Source organism: Hemiscyllium ocellatum, chromosome 13 (assembly GCF_020745735.1).
Source record: "Hemiscyllium ocellatum isolate sHemOce1 chromosome 13, sHemOce1.pat.X.cur, whole genome shotgun sequence".
NCBI lineage: Eukaryota > Metazoa > Chordata > Chondrichthyes > Orectolobiformes > Hemiscylliidae > Hemiscyllium > Hemiscyllium ocellatum.
This window is the reverse complement of record NC_083413.1, coordinates 22,897,398-22,911,215: the sequence shown is the minus strand read 5'-3', so window position 1 is coordinate 22,911,215 and position 13,818 is coordinate 22,897,398. Positions and strand designations below refer to the sequence as shown.

General features: G+C 42.3%; 1 protein-coding gene across 1 annotated transcript in view; it reads left to right on the top strand.

Moving 5' to 3' along the window:
- Positions 1-13,818, top strand: part of fndc3ba (fibronectin type III domain containing 3Ba) — a 341,227-nt gene that overhangs the window by 283,729 nt on the left and 43,680 nt on the right. The window contains exon 23 of the mRNA XM_060834618.1: positions 9,002-9,220. Within this exon, the coding sequence (XP_060690601.1) occupies positions 9,002-9,220 (219 nt within the window). The remainder of the gene's footprint in view (positions 1-9,001; positions 9,221-13,818) is intronic.

Below are 13,818 nucleotides of genomic sequence, written 5' to 3'. Positions count from 1 at the left end.
TCAATTGCTAACCCTAGGCTGTGAAGTGGGAACTTTGCTCAGGTTTAGGGAAAAGCATGGGACTTGATATTTGTACCAGTGGCTGAGTAGCCTGCAACTTGTTGCGACTGTATTAGAATATTAGGTAGGCCAGAGATGGAGTACTGCATGCAGTTCTGGTCACCACACTATCAGAAGAATGTGATTACACAGGAGAGGGTGCAGAGGAGATTCACCAAGATGTTGCATGGGATGAAGAGACTCAGTTATGAGGAGACACTGGATAAGCTGGGTTTGTATTCCTTGGAGCAGAGGTATACAAAATTATGAAAGGCATAGATATGGTGAGAATCTATTCCCCATGGCAGACGTGTGTAATAACAGAGGGCATAAGTTTACAGTGAAGAATAAGTGTTTTAGAGGAGACCTGAGAAAATATTTTTTCACCCAGAGGACTGCTTGAGAGGATGGTGGAGGCAGGTACTCTTACAACATTAAAGACGTTTATGGATGGCATGTAAAATACCAGGACGCAGTAAGCTATTGATCAAGTGCAGGGAAGTGGGATCAGTGTAATTTGGTATTTGTAGGTTGGTATAGTCTTGGTAGGCCGAAGAGCCTGTTTCTATGCTGAATGTTTCTAAACCCAAGGTGGTGGGGCTATCTTATGAGGAGAGATTGAAGAGGAAGGTCTTGTATCCTTTGACATTTAGAAAGCTAAGAGGGGATCTCATATATCCATTTCAGGGATTGACAGGATAAATGCCGTTTGGAGGTTTCCCTTGGCTCGGGTCGGGTGGGTGTTTCGAACCAAATGGACATATACTCAAAATAAAGGGGTAGGCCATTGTAGAATGGGATGAGGAAGAATGGTGAATCTTTGGAATTTCCTATCCCAAAGAGCTCGGGAAATTCAATTATCAAACAACGAAGGTCAGTACATTTCTAGTTACGAATGGCACCAAGGGATTTTGGGATATGGTTGGAATATGACATTGAGGAAAATGATCAGTCAGGATCCAGAATGGCAAAATAGCCTCAATGGGGCTGAATGGCCTACTGCTCCTGTGCTTCCTGTAAGGAAAACATTCCAATTGCTCCAAGATCCTTTTAACAAGATGAATGTAAGCAAGATATATTTCTGCAGTGACTCATCCCTCTATCATTAAATGCAAACAAAAAAATTGTCATAATTTGTAATTATCAGAATTATGGTAATTATATTCACAATAAAATGTCAACCACATTCTTCGAAAGATTTTGCTGTATCCCAACTTTGTACATTTGTCTTTTTGTCAGTCTGTACATTGAGACGAGCTGGTGACAAAGAATATCTGATATCTACTCACAACACAAAAAAAGTTTTCCAGATCTAGAGTGCTGTGAAACTGGAACAAATTAGACAAAATTCAACAAATGGAATACTACAAATGCAGAAAATTTGAAATAGGAACACAGAATGCCAGCAAATCTCAGCTGATCTGACATATAGACTTATAGAGTCATAGAGGGGTACAGCATGGAAACGGACTCTTCAGTCCAACTCAACCATGCCGACCAGATATCCCAACCTAATCTAGTCCCATTTGCCAGCACTTGACCCATATCCCTCTCAACCCTTCCTAGTCATTTATCCATCCAGATGCCTTTTAAATGCTGTAATTGTACCAGTCTCCACTACTTCCTCTGGCAGCTCATTCCATATATGCACCATCCTCTGCATGAAAAAGTTGCTCCTTCTTAATGTTTCCCCTCTCACCCTGAACCTATGTCCTCTAGTTCTGGACTCCCCCAACCTAGGGAAAAGACCTCTGTGAAAGAGAAACAGTTAATGTTTCAGCTCAATAATCTTTCATGGTTCTGTTGAAGAGTCATTGAGCTGAAACACCTTGATTGTTTTGATCAATAATGTGGGTGAACCCTGAGGCTTAGAGATTTTAATGTACTTGGCTGGGGAATTAGAGGTAAAATGAGAAGAAATTATTTTACACAGAGAACGGTTAAAATCTAGTACATTGTACACGGGAAGATTCCAAGGAAGCTTTTAAAACCTGTTTGAGCTTCTTTTATTAAGCAGTGATGGAGTTTGTCATCAGGAGGAAAGCTGGCTGATGTGCAGTTTCAGAGTTTATTATTGGATAGTGGAAGAAACAGGTCAATAATGCCAGATAGGTACCCTTCCCACAAACCAGTAAAAATTAGGTACATTATTACGTTATTCCCTACCTAGATTCCTGTGAATCTAGGTTCAAATATCACCACAAGGGCTGGTGAAGTTTAAGAGTGAAGAGAATTGAATTGAAAGCTTATCTCAGTGACCAATACTGACCATGAAACAATCATCAATTGTTATAAAATGCAATGTGATTCACAAATGCCCTTTAATGAAGGAAATCTGCCATTTTTGTCCAGTGTGGCCTCCATGTGATTCCAGATTGAGAGCAGCACAGTTGACCCTTAATTGCTCTCTGTAATGGGTCTAACCAGCGACTAGTCATCTTGAGACCTGGGCTTCAAATCTGCTGATGTCAGTTCAAGGATGGGGTGACCAGCAATACCTATATGGAAAAGGAAAACAAACAATGAATAAATCAAGTCTTTAATCTTGACAACAACCTTCAAGATCATTTAAATGATGTAATTAATATAAAACTAAAATAAAGAAAATGCACATTTACTAATGCATGATAGGATATATATTTAATAAGTTCAGTATCTGTGTAACTCAGTATGCGAATTACATTGTCAATTCCAACCCGGCCTTCAGAATGCTGATAAAGAATCATCCTTTTCACATAAAGTTGAGAACTAACTGGGTGACCAGACCAATTACTATCTATAAATACCGACTGCCCGATTATGGAAGCTTACAACTAACAATAATGGTGCAATTTCGACTTATTACTGTGTACGTGCTACATTTACAAAGGATATTTTCCAGCACAAACAACAAACATCTAAAGATCCAAGTCTGAAGATCGTCATCAATATTACTTAAAAAATGGGGAGAAACAATTCCACAACCTATGCACCAGGAGGTCTGGGTTCAAGGTTCAACTGCTCTACAGGTGCTGAACAGGTTAATAAGAAAATAAAAAGAAAACAGGAAGAAAACACATGCTTTTGAACAGTTTGATGATGATATTTGATGGTAATGGCATATTAATAAGCCAAATAGCAGACCGAACTGAATTAATAATACAAAATTTACACAACATTGTTACCTACTGAAATGAGCAGACAAATGCATCTTCCATTCGAGAGTGTGGTGCTGGTAAAACACAACAGGGCAGGCAGCATCTGAGGAGCAGGAGAATCGACATTTCGGGCAGAAGCCCTTTATCAGGAAATGTTGATTCTCCTGCTTCTCGAATGCTGCCTGACATGCTGTGCTTTTCCAGCACCACCCTCTCGACTCTAATCTCCAGCATCTGCAGTCCTCACTTTCGCCTAAGTGGATCTTCCAACAGATTCTCTCTCCTGGATTACGAGATGCTATATCTGTCGCCCAGACATTTGAGGTTTTTTTCTCTCCCCTCACTCTCATTTAGTTCCTGATTCCTGCTCAGTAAATCCCACCGGAGTGGGCGGGATGGACATCGAAAGTGAAACCAAAGATTTAGAGATGGTTGGCAAAGTACTTCTTTTGATCAAAACTTGGAAAACCAACAACAACAATGTTTGTTAAAATTTAAAAAGCAAAATAAAAGAAATGCAGCAAGTCTGTTGAAAAAGAAATACAGCTAATGTTTCGAGTCCAGTGTGACGCTTCTTTAGAAGATTTTGAGGACATCATTGCTTTCTGCCCTGTCCAGATTTGAAAACGTTCACTAACTTGATTACACTGTCCAACCTTCTCTCACCTTCACGTGGTCCGTCCCTGACTCTTCCCTTCCCTTCCCTTCCTTGACCTCTCTATTTCCATTTCTAGGGGTTAACTCTACAACAGTCACTCAGTTTCCTGTAAGGGTTCCGTTCTCCCCATTTATCCATCGCTGCAGCATCTATTCTGATGTTGCCACCTTTCACAGAGGTGCTGAAAATTTAAAATCTCACTCTGGAGAAGAGTCATATTGGAATGTTGACTCTTTTTCTCTCTCCACAGGTGCTGCCAGATCTGCTGTGTTTCTCCAGCTCTTTGTTTTTTATTTCAGATTTCCAGCATCCACAGTGTTTACACCAACTGGTAATAAAATGTCACCACAGCATAACATATGACAATCTGCCACATTAGGGTATTTCAGTACAGGTGACCACTAACTCAGTCAAAAGGTAGTTTCTAAGAAGCAACTTCCCATTGAATGTATGGCATAGTGAGAGACCATTCAGCCCAGTCGCTCCATATTGGTGTTTATTCTCCATATGAAACTCCTCTTACAACCTCCTCATCTCACGCCATCTTTCTGTTCCTTTCTCCCTCACCTGTTTGTGCAGCGTCATCTTAAATGCATCAAAGCTATTCAGCTTAACCACTCTTGTGCTAGTGAATTGCACGTATGAGGAGCAGGGGGATTTTATGAAGGGAATTCCAGAAATTGGGATCGAGGCAGGCTGAAGATCCAACTGCCAATGGCGGAATGAATGAAGTTGGGGATGTATAAAAGGTCCACATGTCGAGGGAACACAGAACTCGCGCAAACAAGACATGTGGGCCTCACAAAAAAAAGAATGATTTCCTGCCCACTCTGAATCGATGAGTGGGAAAGTGGAGCTGTGCTTCTGAGTCAGTTCCTGTTGGACTGCGCCTGGTAGCCTGCCAGCCAATATTTTAGATCAGGAACTTTGAACCTTCATCTGATTCCGTTTCTCAAACGTATTGATTGTTGCAGCCAGGAGCCATTGATCGAATTGAGCAATCTGGGTCATCAGAATCAGTGTGGCTCATTGTGACCCTTCCTGCTTTTCCCTTCCTCTCTGTGGGCAGGCCTGAGAAAGATGACTCAGTTCTTTCACTGATGGGAAACTCGCTTCCTGCTTAAACAAAAAACAAAATCCTGCACTCCTGCAATGCCTTTCATGACCTCAGAGGATGTCAGAAGTTTGTTGTGGTCAATGAGCTAATCTTTGGAAATGTACTCCTAGTTATAAAGTCGGGAACGTACTAGCCAATTTGAACTAATGGACTAATCTCTGGACGTATACTCCCTGTTATAATGTAAGGAACATAGTAGCCAATTTGTGTACTGCAAGCTGCCGAACAATGTGTTCAGTCCTGGTTTAACAAAGCTCATAAGGTACAGCAATCCAACTGTGCAGCAGTCCCTCAGTACTGCATTGGGAGGGTCAGCCTGGATTGTGCAGTCAATTGTCAGGAACTTCTGAATGACAGCAGGAATGCAGTTTCAGCTCATTTCAAAATCACTGGAAGAGTACATTGGGTAGTCAATTTGTGTTGTCCTCGTGCTGTTTTATAATGGAAGCAGATTTAGTTGCAGCAATGATAAGACCTTAGGAGCACTAAATACAACAGGAGATAGACTCAGGTTAAGGGAAGAATGAGGAAAAGCTTTGGTTTCAGTTTTTCTCATGTTCCTTTCACTGGCCACTCTTCTTTAAAACTGAGAGAATAAATCTCAACAGACAAGAGTTAGTGTCTTCTGAACAAAATAGGAAATTGTATCCATCTGCCCTTGTGTAATCTCGAAGAAAAATAGATGGAGGTGCTTCTTGGTCCATTGATAGAAAATCAGAACAGTGAGAGCTGGAGGTTTATGGAGCTTTACTTCTTAGGATCGATGGGGTAAATGTAGCTTATGAACAGCCCACCCTGTGAAGAATGAGCAGATTTCCCGTTACACAGTGATTCAAGGGAGTGGAACAATGGCTGCTCTTCCAGATCTTTTTCCAGCAAGCTCTTTCAAAGATTCCTTTGCCAGACAGCTGAGTCATGGCTGACCAGTTCCCTTAATCCTTTGGGTATAGTGTTGATGAGCTGGATCTCAGATCCACAGACAGGAATCAAAATCCCAGTAAGACAGCTGGAGGAATTTAAATTCAATTCATGGAAAAAGTCTAAAAGAATTGAAAAGAAATAGCTTGTCTCAGCAACAGTGATCATAAAACCTTAAAATCTTCAGAAAAACACATTGTAATGTTATTGAGGGAAGGAAATCTGCCAGGCTTACCCAGCCTGGCCTACATGTGACTCCAGACTCTGAACTGCCCTCTGAAATAGCCAAAGACACCTTTCAGTTTCTCACCAACTTCTCAAGGTCAGTTAGAGATGGCCAGTAAATGTCAGTGACACTCATGTCTTCTGCGAGAATAAACTTTAGTTTTAAGTTAAATCTCCTTGACTCTGGGGAAAAGAGTTTGAATCTCACTATGCCAGATCGGGAAGTTTGATTCTTATTAAAATCTGGAATTAAAAGTGAGTCTAAAGGTAACCGTGTAACATTGTTGATTATCATTAAAAACTTAAATGATTCACTAATGTCCCGTAGGGAAAGAAATCCGCTGTTGTTATCCTCTCTGGCCTACGTGTGACTCTAGACCAACAGCAATGTAGTTGACTCTTAAATTGTCTTCTGAAATCGGAAGCTACTCAAGGGCAATTAGGGATGGGAACAGATGTTGTTCCAGGTGATGATACCCACAATCCCATGAATGAATGGAACAAAATCCCTTGGTATCCATAGCCAATGAAAAAAACAATGATCTTGAACGCCATGAATAGATTATTCCCTCGATCCCTGAGAAAATACCAGCTTGTCCGAATAATCGGGCCGTTTTTGTCTGAGTATCATTCTGCTGCCTTTCACTGACCATTCCAAGACCAAGATGTCCTACATTAAATGAGGTATCCAAAGATAAACTCAGGTACTCCAAACATAGTGCAAATACAGTTTTATGCAACACCACATCCACTATCTTTTTGTTCCAACCCCCTTGAGATAAAGACTAACACCCAATTAGCCTCTTAATTATACTTTGTACCTAGTTGGCTTCAGTAATTTCTGCACTGAATTAACAATGTAGAGTTGGATTCCCAGTGACTTGCTTCGCTCCCAACCCATTTCACAGAAGAAAGAATATAGCTTTGTGGTTTAGATATTTTCTAACCAACCTGTTCAGGGATGTTATTACACACCTTTGGAGCAGGTGGGTTTGAACCCAGACCTTCTGATTCAAAGGTAGGGTCACTACCACTGCATGACAAGGGCACAGCCTTATGTCTCCATAGCAAACTTAATGACGTCCACCCAACCCAAGGCACTTTCCAGGGAATCAAGTGCTCACTGAAATGTAACCACTGACAGACTGGACAAAATGTGGCAACCACTTATACACGGCAAACTCCCACAGATAGTCGTGAGATGCAGAAGTCTTAATCAACGTCGTGAATACTTAATCGGCATCTGAACATTCTGTCAGAGGACCCACTTTCAGCCAACTTGAATGTCCATGGATGAGGCAGAGAGGGTGGAAGGGGTTGGGAGGGTGAGTGGTGTGAACATTTGTTCTGACCCGTGACTGCTGTTGTGTTCAGTGAGGGTGGGACAGGTAGGACCCAAGTAAATATATCTGGAGGTACACTCCAGGGGAGGCGATTAACCAGAGCGTGAATCAGGGTGCCAGCAGGATCCCACCAGTGGGTCTTCACCCTCCAATTCATTGCCTCGAAAAGATAAGAAAAGCAAAACTTGCATTTATGTCATATCATTCATGACCACCTAATGTCTCGAAGTGCCTTACATCCATGGATACGTAGGTAACATAGCAGTCAATTTGTGCACAGAAAGATCTCACAAAACAATAATGTAATAATGACCAAATCATCTCGTGCTTTGATGTTGATCGAGGGATAAATTTTGGCCAGGTCACGACCCCCATTCTCCTGCAAAACATTATCTACGGATCTTTGACGTCCATCTGGCTTGCTGGGTTTGGCAGCAGGGAGCAAGTGAGGCCAGACTTTAATATCTCAAAGAAGACTCTTACCCTCAGACCTGCAGTAAATGCAATGTAAACAATATAAGGCACATGAATTTATATAAAGCTGGTACAGCATTGTGTGAGTGGAGCCGGTGGGGGGGGGTGTGGGGGGGAGCAGAATTTTACTCAGTGTAGCTTCATCAAGGGAGTAATTTAGTTTACCAAAACCTGCGAGGCTGAAAAACCTATCAGAGTCAACGGCTGCAATTCTGTGCATGTCGATCACAGCTTCCAATAAACTGCACCATCTGTTACCTCAGGGTAAAAAAAGGTAAAGATTTAATAAACATTGCAAATAAATGACTAACAATCTCTTGTGTTTACAAAAGGTGAGCTCAAAGTCTCAAACCCCAGAGGAAAAGTTCATCATCGGATCACACAACACAGAAGGCAGCTATTCAGCCCATTGTCTGTGTTTCTGTTCTTTGTCCAATTAGTGGCTCTCCTGTGTTTTTTCCTCATAGCCCTATAAAAGTTTCAAGTTTCTCCCTTCACAGATGCTAGCAGACGCCAGTACTTTGTGCATTTTCATTAAGATCTCCTGCATCTGCAGTTTGTTGCTTTGATATGAGTGTTTCCCTATATTAGGCAGTGTGGGCAGGTTTGATTCATTCACAGGATATGGGTGTTGTTGGTTAGGCCAGCACTTATTGCCCATCCCTAAATGTCCTGGAGAGGGCAATGGTGAGCTGCCTTCCTGAACTGTCCAGATGTGAGGGCACCCACAAAACCATTGGGGAGGGAGTTCCAGGACTTTAACCCAATGACACTGAAGGAATGGCAACACATTCCCAAGTCAGGATGGTGAATGGGGTGCTGGAGGGGTATTTCCAGTAGGTGAGGTTCCCAATGTAGCTTTTTCAGTCTCTCCAAATCCCTTATCCCTGATACCAGATCGGTAAGTCTTCTCTGCAGAAGCCCATGCCATCCAAAGGCCAGGGAACCTAAATTGGACTGAGTTTCCCAGCAGGACTCTGTAGAGCTTTCACTTCAGTTCTTCCTATGTTGAGCCCAGCTTCTAGTTACACATGGTCAAGGATGCAGTAGCTTACCTCCTTTGGTTTTGTTTCTTCCCTGCACTTTTCAGGATCCGGGTTCGGGCGGTGAATGGAATCGGTGCTGGCCCCTTCAGCCACGCGGTCAAAGCCAAGACAAGACCTCTGCCACCGGCTCCTCCAAGGCTGGAGTGTGCTGCCTCAGGCCCTCAGAGCCTTAAGCTGAAGTGGGGTGACAGCAGCGTTACCAAAGTACTACCCACCGATGTTGAAACTGTCTACATCCTCCAAATGGAGGAACGGAGTGGAAAGTAAGTACCACTGGGGTATCAAAGATTAAAAAGAGGTTAAATTGCCAGCCCAAACTAATTGTTGACTCCTGTTCAATGGCACTAACCACCCAATGATCTGGTCATTTAACTCATTGTTAAGTGTGAAATCATAGGTTCAGTGAGTTGGCAATGAATTGACTGAGAGGGTACATAGGGCCATCAGGATTATATGGGGTGCATGAGTTGGCATGGAGTGTGAGAGGGTGTATGGTTAGGATGGTTAGAATCCAGACTGTGATGCCCTGTGAACTGACAGTCACAGAAATGTTACGCTGAATCCATGATAGAGAACAACCTCGATTATCTGAACGAAACGGGTGGGCAGTACTTTGTTTGGGTAACTGATTGTTTGGATAACTGATAACATTATTACGGCACCTTGGGGTCTTGTTCAGATAATTGGAAATTCGGATAATTGATGTTCAGGTAACGGAGGTTGTTCTGCGTTTGGTATTGGTTGGATTGGGGGATGGGGGATGGAGCAGAAGGGAGAAGGTGGGGATCCTGTAATACTCCTGATCACATATTGCTCCAGCGTTTGTTCTAATGTTTAAGTAAAAGAGAGTTTAGTTTGTCATTTATTTTTGGTGGCTCAGGGAGAGATACCATTGAAGATAAAGCATCTGGTCAAGCATCATATAATTGCTTGTTTCAATGTGTGTGTTATTCTTTGTGCTAAAAGTACACTGGCAAACTCATGTAAATATGCTCAGCCACTGACCTGCATAGTTAAAACAAAGGTTGGGCCTATCAATCCAAGTTTTAATCTGGAATATGATTCTTCCAGTATTAGCATAGAATCATAGAGATGTACAGCATGAAAGCAGACCATTTCAACCAGGTATCTTAAATTAATCTAGTCACATTTGCCAGCATGTGGCCCATATCCGTCTAAACACTTCCTATTCATATGCCCATCCAGAAGCATTACCGTCTGTGAGAAAAAATGGCCCCTTTGATCATTTTTGAATCTCTCCCCTCTCACCTTCAACCTATGCCTTCTAGTTTTGGACTCCCCTGTTCTGATGAAAAGACCTTAGCTATGCAGCTTATCCATACCCCTCATGATTTTATAAATATCTATGAGGTTACTCATCTGCCTCTGATGCTCCAGGGAAAACAACCCCAGCCTATTCTGCTGTTCTGTATAGGTCAAACCCTCCAACCCTGGCAACATCCTTACAAGTTTTTTCTGTACACTTTCACATAGAACATCTTTCCTATAGCAGGAAGACCAGAATTGAATGCAATACTCCAAAAATGACCTAACCAATGTCTTGTACAGTCACAGCATCACCTCCCAATTCCTATACTCAATGCATTGACCATTAGAGGCAAGGTAATCAAATGCCTTCTTCACTCTCCTGCCGACAAATGACTCCACTTTCAAGGAACTATAAACCTGCACTCCAAGGTCTTTTTGTTCAGCAACATTCCCCAGAATCTTATCATTAAGTGTATAAGTCCTGCTCTGATTTGCTTTACATCAGCTGGGATTATCACAACATTTTACCATCTATCATGTGCTGTACAACTGAATTATAGTTATCATGTTTAATGCAGGAAAAATATCTGAAAGTAGTTTGGTTTTGATTGCAGCTAAAGAGAAAAGTTGATTTTTTTTGAGTACTCTCTCTGAGTTCCTCTTGAATACAGTTTGTCTTCACAGACTCATCCTGGGACAAATTAATTGTTGAGAACAGAGACCTTTGTTCAAGAGTGCCAATTTTCTCAGAAAACCTATGTGTTACTCACAGCAATTTGACTTTAATTGATTTCCAGGAACGGTTGACACAATGAACTGCTTGCTCTAGTTTCCCCAACAGGATCACTTGTAAATGACATCGACGTAGGAACAATTTCAGCAATCAGCTGTACAGATTACACATTAGCCCCAGGTCGAACAAAGCTTAATGTGGTTGTGTCACCAGTCCCTTCACCCTGTGAAACGTCCTCTACTAGTGATTGTTTGAGAACTGAAGCTGCCAGCCTTTATCGCTCACCAATTCCAGTCAAATCAATCCGTGAGAGGTGTTGTTTTTTTGCTGTTGAATGCCCCTATTAAGTTTGTTATTTCACTTGCGATTTGCAGAGCTGCCCACACAGTGATTACATTCCAGCAAAACAGCAACTGCCATCTCTGTAGGTGTCTTTTTTAAAATTGAGTAAAAACATCACAAAATGCTTCCACATGAGTCCTGTCAGAGAGAGATCATTGTGAAGAAAGGCCTGTTCATGCTTGTGATTATCAGGCAGAGTGTTGAAGTTCAGAACTCAACGCTCTTGAATATCTCAAAGCCAAACCGTGATGAAAAGCATACCATTTTCAAACCCACAGACCTCCTTTCTGTGGTTCTCCAGGCTGATGTTTCATTCCGCATGTCCCTTTTTGCTCTGGGGTTTGTCTGGATCCCCACTGGCAGAGTGAATGAATTTCCCTCTGGCCTTGATTGCACAGAGATTATCTTTCACGTCCAGCCTAGGGAGGAGATGGGACATTGGGTTCCAGGTCTGAGTGAGCCAAACCTCCCCAGACCCCACTTGTTGCTGGCACTGATTCAACTGGTCCGAGATGAGGACAATCTAGTGTGTCACATTCAGGGTGATTGGGATTGGGGAAGAGAAGGGAGGGTAAGGAAGCATTACAGCTCCTGAGCCCTAACCACCATGTCTGGCAGTGTTCTGCAGCAGTCATATCAGACTCCAAATGTTACCTTGCTGCTATGTCCACAGATGCTTCCAGACCTGAGTTTGAACAGCACTTTGTTGTAATTAAAAAACAGAATTGTTGGTAACTGTGAGCATCCAAATGTGTACACATGCAATCACCAGCTTTGCTTCTGAATAGCCAACACAGCAGGATGCAAGAAAGAAACAGGGCAAGTGGCCATAGGTCCTCACACCACCAGCACTTCACTTGGTTCTGTCACCTAAACCACACCCCCATTCAACAAAAGTCCAACACCGAATAACAAAACCTGATGGAGGATGCCCTTGATGCCTTGAGAGAGAGGTGGGCACAAAGGAGACACTGCTTTATTTCATCGAGTCATAAAGATGTACAGCACAGAAACAGATCCTTCAGTTCAACTCATCCATGCCGACCGGATATCCCAACCTAATCTAGACTAATTTGCCAGGACTTGGCCCATATCCCTCCAAACCCTTCCTATTCATATACCCATCCAGATGCCTTTTAAATGCTGCAATTGTATCAGCCTCCACCACTTATTTTGGCAGCTCATTCCATACATGCACCACCCTCTGCGTGAAAAAGTTGTCTCTTGGGGCTTTTTTATATCTTTCCCCTTTCACCCTAAACCTACGCCCTCTAGTTCTGGACTCCCCCACCCCAGGGAAAAGACCTTATCTATTTACCCTATCCATGTCCGTCATAATTTTATAAACTTCTATAAGGTCACCCCTCAGCCTCCGACACTCCAGGGAAAACAGCCCCAGCCTGTTCAGCCTCTCCCTAGCTCAAATCCTCCAACCCTGGTAACATCCTTGCAAATCTTTTCTGAAACCTTTAAAGCTTCACAACATCCTTCTGATAGGAAGGAGACCAGAATTGCACGCAATATTCCAACAGTGGCCTAACCAATGTCCTGTACAGCCGCAACATGACATCCCAACACCTACACTCAGTGCTCTGACCGATAAAGGAAAGCATACCAAACGCGTTCTTCACAATCCTATCTTCCTGCAACTCTACTTTCAAGGAGCTATGAACCTGCACTCCAAGCTCTGTTTGTTCAGCAACACTCCCGGGGACCTTACCATTAAGTGTATAAGTCCTGCTAAGATTTGCTTTCCCAAAATGCAGCACCTTGCATTTATCTAAATTAAAATCCATCTGCCACTTCTCAGCCCATTGGGCCATCTGATCAAGATCCCTTTGTACTCTGAGGTAACCTTCTTCGCTGTCCACTACACCTCCAATTTTCCTCTCCAACTCCATTTTAATTTAGCTCCTTCCCTTTACTATTGATGGTTTCCATAGCACATAATGAGCGTTCCCTGGCTACACAGGTGATTACTGGCAGTTAGTAATTTTTTAAAAAATTTAAAAAAACATAGACATGAGATGATTTTAGTGGTGGGAAAGTCATTGAGTTGTTTACGACAGCATTTTGGAGTATAAATAAAAGGGAAAAAGAAAATGTAGCACCTCTCATTTATCTAACTTAAACTCAATCTGCCACTCCTCAACGCATTGACCCATCTGATCAACACCCTGTTGTAATCTGAGGTAACCTTCTTTGCTGTCCACTACACCTCCACTTTTGGTGTCATCTGCAAACTTACTAAATATACATCCTCTGTTTAATCCAAATCATTTATATAAATGATAAAAAGCAGTGGGCCCTGCCATTGGTCACTGCTCCTTTGGTTTTCTGGCCCTCAGCTCTAGGTCACATTCCCTAAACATTTCCACTTTGCATTCATCATAATTTATGACAATCCTTAAAACTTCACTCTTTGACCAAGCTGTGGATGGCTGTCCTCATATAGCTCAGTGTCTTGTTTTTATATAATGCACCTGTCTGACAATATTTCATTATCTTGAAGCTTGT